Source organism: Hevea brasiliensis, unplaced genomic scaffold (assembly GCF_030052815.1).
Source record: "Hevea brasiliensis isolate MT/VB/25A 57/8 unplaced genomic scaffold, ASM3005281v1 Scaf1, whole genome shotgun sequence".
NCBI classification, from domain to species: domain Eukaryota; kingdom Viridiplantae; phylum Streptophyta; class Magnoliopsida; order Malpighiales; family Euphorbiaceae; genus Hevea; species Hevea brasiliensis.
This window is the reverse complement of record NW_026614585.1, coordinates 6,058,857-6,063,514: the sequence shown is the minus strand read 5'-3', so window position 1 is coordinate 6,063,514 and position 4,658 is coordinate 6,058,857. Positions and strand designations below refer to the sequence as shown.

Sequence of the window (4,658 nt, the reverse complement as noted above, 5' to 3'; positions counted from 1 at the left end):
CAACTACTGAACTTCTGACTTTCGGCAGCTGAACCTGGGAATTTCTAGAATTTCCAAGTCAAAACCTGCATGTCCCTTCTCCCATTAATACCCAAACTCATTTCAAAGTTCTAAAATACAATCCCATCGCATATACACATCTTTAGGGCCTAGAACAACTAGAAAACATACTTAATACCCACATACATTCATCAAAACTCAAATCCTAGGTTTTCCCCAAACCCACATGCATAAACTTCATCAAAAACTTAACTTAAAATAACTTTTCATGAAATTAAAGCTTTAGAAACTTAATTCCTCATCAACTCTCTCTTAGATCTATCTATAGATCAAGAAGAAAAGAAGGTTATCTCTTTTCTTCGAGCTTGGAGGTGAGAGAACCAAAATTTCAAAACTTAAATCTACTCTTCCGCACTTCTAAATGGAAGAATCCATCTCTGAATCTTCAAAAACTCAAACAAATCTCTTTAAAGAGCTCCTTGTATGCCTCAAAGTTGAGAAAGAGAGGAAAGAAAGAAAACCCAAGTGTTTGAGCAGGAAATAAACTGAGTTCCCTTTTGTACCCTCTATGTCGAGGAACTTTCGGCTGTCGTAGTCAGTTCTGCCCAAATGGGTATTTGAACCATAAAAATAAATTCGACTATTGAAAGTTTGTCCTTCAGCTGTCAAAACTCCTTCTACTCAAAACAACCACTTTAAAACTTTTAAAAAACAAAACCCTTAAAACATTTTTCATTTTTAAATATATTTTGAACATTTTAAACACACATAAATGCACTTACTTTCACATTTTACTAGCACTCCCAAGACAGTGAAGTCTCAGTTTTCACCAAAATATTTTGTCACGGACAAATATTTCAATATCAGAAAATGGTGGGTATTACACTACTAGCAACCGATAGTTATTCACTAAAATTTTTTTTCTGAACTTAATTAATTTAGCAGTTGATTTGAATGTTGATTATTATTTACAATCAACCTCATTGCAATCGACTAAATTGATTAGCAACTGATGGCTAAATCGATTAATAATTAATTTTAATGAATTAGCAACCAATTTGATCGGTTTTTTTATTTTTTTTAATAGATGAAACTTTTTTTTCCAGAGAAAACTTCTCTCTCTTCTACTAAGCTTGTATTAGTAGGAATATTCATTGTTAAATAATGAATACAAGCACCCACAATCATAAATTCTACTTTTAACAGTAACCAAGGCACTGCTTCATTAAATTTTTTACTTTTATTTTAATATTTACCCTTTTTGTATAAGAGTGTAGCCTACTCATCAACTCATCCAATTTAAGAGTTTTTTTTTTCATTTTTAAAATAAACCATTCAATTTGAGAGATTAATTCATAATAGTTCCATCAATTTTTTTAAAATTTTTAAATTATTTATCTTTTTTACATAAAAGTGTCAACCCACTTATCAATTTATTAAATTTAAGAGATTATGACATACTAAAATTTATCAATTAATAAGTGATATGTTAACTATTTTTTTCTTTGATGAGTTGAAAGTAGATAAACAACTTATATAGAATTTAAATTTTAAACACTTTAATTTAAGAATTAACATAATTATTACTACTACATTATTTTTTTTTAATTTTTATATTTTTTTAATTATGTTATTAAATTATAGGAGCATTTTTATTCAATATATGAAATCATCATACAAATATACATTCTTTTTATTGTTTTTAACTTTGTTTTGATTTTTTTTTAAGTTATTGGACTTGATTTAATATTTATATAAAAATATCATTTAGATATTTTAATAAAAAAAAATTAAATAATACATCATCAATTTTAGTGTAAAACACACTTTATCAATTATTTTAAAAATGAACACTCGATATACAAACAAAATTAAAAATAAATCAATTACATTTTCTTTAACTCTAATTATGCAAACTATATACAATAGTGTTATAATTATATAACTAATTTCATCATATCAAGTAAAATATATAATGTTAAGACATGATTTCATAAAATTAAATGTATTAAATAATTTCTATTAATTATAAAATCTATTATTAATAAAAAAAAATTTAAATAAATTTATATACCCGCAGCATTGCGCGAGCAATTTTGCTTGTTATAGCTTAAAGTCTAGATACTGTGATCAGTGCTTGGCACTCTTATGCTCAATTTAAAAAAAAAAATTAATTAATATTTTAATTTATTACTACTTAATTAATTAATTGAGTGAAGCTCTCCGTGGAAGGCACTATTTAGGAGTACCTAAGGAAAATATGGCTTGTTTTATATAGATATAAATGGATTATATTTAAAAGATAAACATCCTAATAAAATGACTCTTTATATTCGATAAATCTTTGAAATTTATCTTTAAGAGCTATCTAATGCAACTAATAGAATTATCCCAAATAATCACTTCACTTGGATATTCAAGTCAACATGTTGAGATGTCAATACCTCTCTTACTTACTTCTATCCGTTTGAATTTTTTTTTTTTAAAATCTCTAAAATATTATTAAGAATTTTAAAATTTTGATTTTAATTTAAATTTAATATACTTTAATAATAAAAACTTCAAAATAGTATAATAATTTTTTCAAATTATTTTTTTAACCACATTTAAAAGGACATTTTTCTAAAAATTAATTTCAAATTAATTTTTCAACTTTTTAATCAAAATTTATATGGAATCTTGAAATTAATTTTTCAACTTTTTAATCAAAATTTATATAGAATCTTCAAAAGTTATGTTTATATTGGAAAATTCTTATTAGACCTGGTCCACTACGAATACAAGACATAAATATATGAGATTTACGTATTTAATAGATGAATTCCTACATATATTTTGTATTTTAAGTGATGATGAACATATTTAAGTAAGAAAAATTCATATTATTTAATTACAAGCTGAGGTTTGTCATTTAGAAAAATGTTTGTCTCAAGAAGAAGCCAAAGAAGCATCTTAAGAAATCCCTTTTAGTTGGGCTGATGGCTGCTGCTCAACTGCTATCATTTTTCAGACCTTTTTTTCCAGTAGTATCATTTATCAAACTGTTTTTTCAATACCCTCTAAAATTATTTATTTTTTCAAAAAAGAGATTTCAATCTCAATGTTAAACAAACTAATAAGTAATTAGTAAGATACTTGGTTTAGTTACTCAATCCACTTCAATAGACATTGAATAATAAGAGTTGCTTCTTAATTTTGCACAAAACACCAAACCTGGTTGGTGGGTTGCATCACCACATCACCATTAGCTAATTCATCTCTCTACTTACTCCCTTCGTTCATCATTCTATAAAAGGCGTAGCTGCTCTTCATTTTTCTTGTGAAAGAGGGAAAAATGGGGATGGTAGAATTAGCACTAGTGGCTTGCTTTCTTGTGGTAATTTTGCCAATGGTTAGTAGCTCTTCTGAAGGTTCCAAAGAAATTGATCAATGGCTTCAAGAGCTCACTCATGCTAAGCAGAAGGCGACCCATCTCCATTTCTACCTCCATGACACATTTTCTGGGCGAAACCCAACTGTGGTAGAAGTAGCCCAATCCAATATGACACATAGCTCGCCAACTCTATTTGGGCTGATGAACGTAATGGACGACCCATTGACCGAGGGGCCTGAATCAACATCGAAGGAGGTGGGGCGGGCTCAGGGGTTCTACGGGTCATCAGGGCAGAAGGAAATGGGTCTTCTCATGGCTATGAGCTTAGTTTTCACAACTGGGAAGTTCAATGGCAGCAGTCTCACAATTCTAGGCAGAAATCCAGCAATGGAACCCCATCGTGAGCTGCCCATCATCGGTGGGAGTGGCGTTTTCCGATTGGCGAGGGGTTTTGCTGCACTGAAAACGTATTATTATAATGCAAGCAATGGAGATGCAATTGTTGAATATAATGTTGCAGTTATTCATTACTGAAAAACAGTGTTTTTCCCGTTAGGCTTCATCACATTTCAACCTCTTTGTTTTACAAAATTTGTGGGGAATTCGGGTTGGTCAAATTTGTTGCGTTTGTATAGTGACTATTTGGTGACCTAATTTTGGTTTGTTCACACTTTATTAAATATATTAATTAAAGAATATTAAAAATTAAATTTAATATATTTTAATAATAAAAACATTACAATAATAAAATAGTTTTTTTTCAACATGTAAAATGATCCAAAGCCCCAATGCCCAGTGTTCATGCCTAAACAAGCTCTTCAAGTTCTTAAAGATGGAGTGTTGAATAGAATGCAAGGATAGAGAAGTAGATTTTATCAGCTACCAGTAAGAAACTTTGTTAAAGGCTGTTATTCAAGCCATCCCTTCCTATGTGATGACTATTTTCAAGCTTCCAGCGGGTTTTATTTTTGAATTGAAACAATTAATAGTGTGCTTTTGATGGCATCAATTTATGGACAAAGCTAATATACATTGGGTCAGTTGGAATAAACTTTCGTGGAGTGATTTTCTCAATTTTGCTTTGCTTGCTAATCAAGCATGGAGATGTCTCAAGAATCCGAATGCATTATGGGTGAAAGAGTTAAAAGGTGTCTACTTTCCTTTCTCAGAATTCATGGATGCTAGGAGAGGTAATCAACCATCTTGGGGTTGGAAAAGTCTTCTTGATGATAGGGATGTTCTCAAAAAAGGATTGAGATTGCACATTATCTTTGCCTTAATTCTT

The 4,658-nt window shown here is 29.5% G+C and overlaps 1 protein-coding gene across 1 annotated transcript; it reads left to right on the top strand.

Annotated features, from left to right (window-relative positions):
* Window positions 1-3,282: 3,282 nt before the first annotated feature.
* Window positions 3,283-4,137, top strand: LOC131176347 (dirigent protein 23-like). Its single transcript, XM_058141430.1, has one exon. The coding sequence runs from the start codon at window positions 3,335-3,337 to the stop codon at window positions 3,905-3,907; it is 573 nt and encodes a 190-aa protein (XP_057997413.1). The 5' UTR covers window positions 3,283-3,334; the 3' UTR covers window positions 3,908-4,137.
* Window positions 4,138-4,658: the final 521 nt, after the last annotated feature.

Excerpts from the sequence above, each read along its gene's own strand:
- LOC131176347 (XM_058141430.1), top strand. The coding sequence starts at position 3,335 with ATGGGGATGGTAGAATTAGCACTAGTGGCTTGCTTTCTTGTGGTAATT.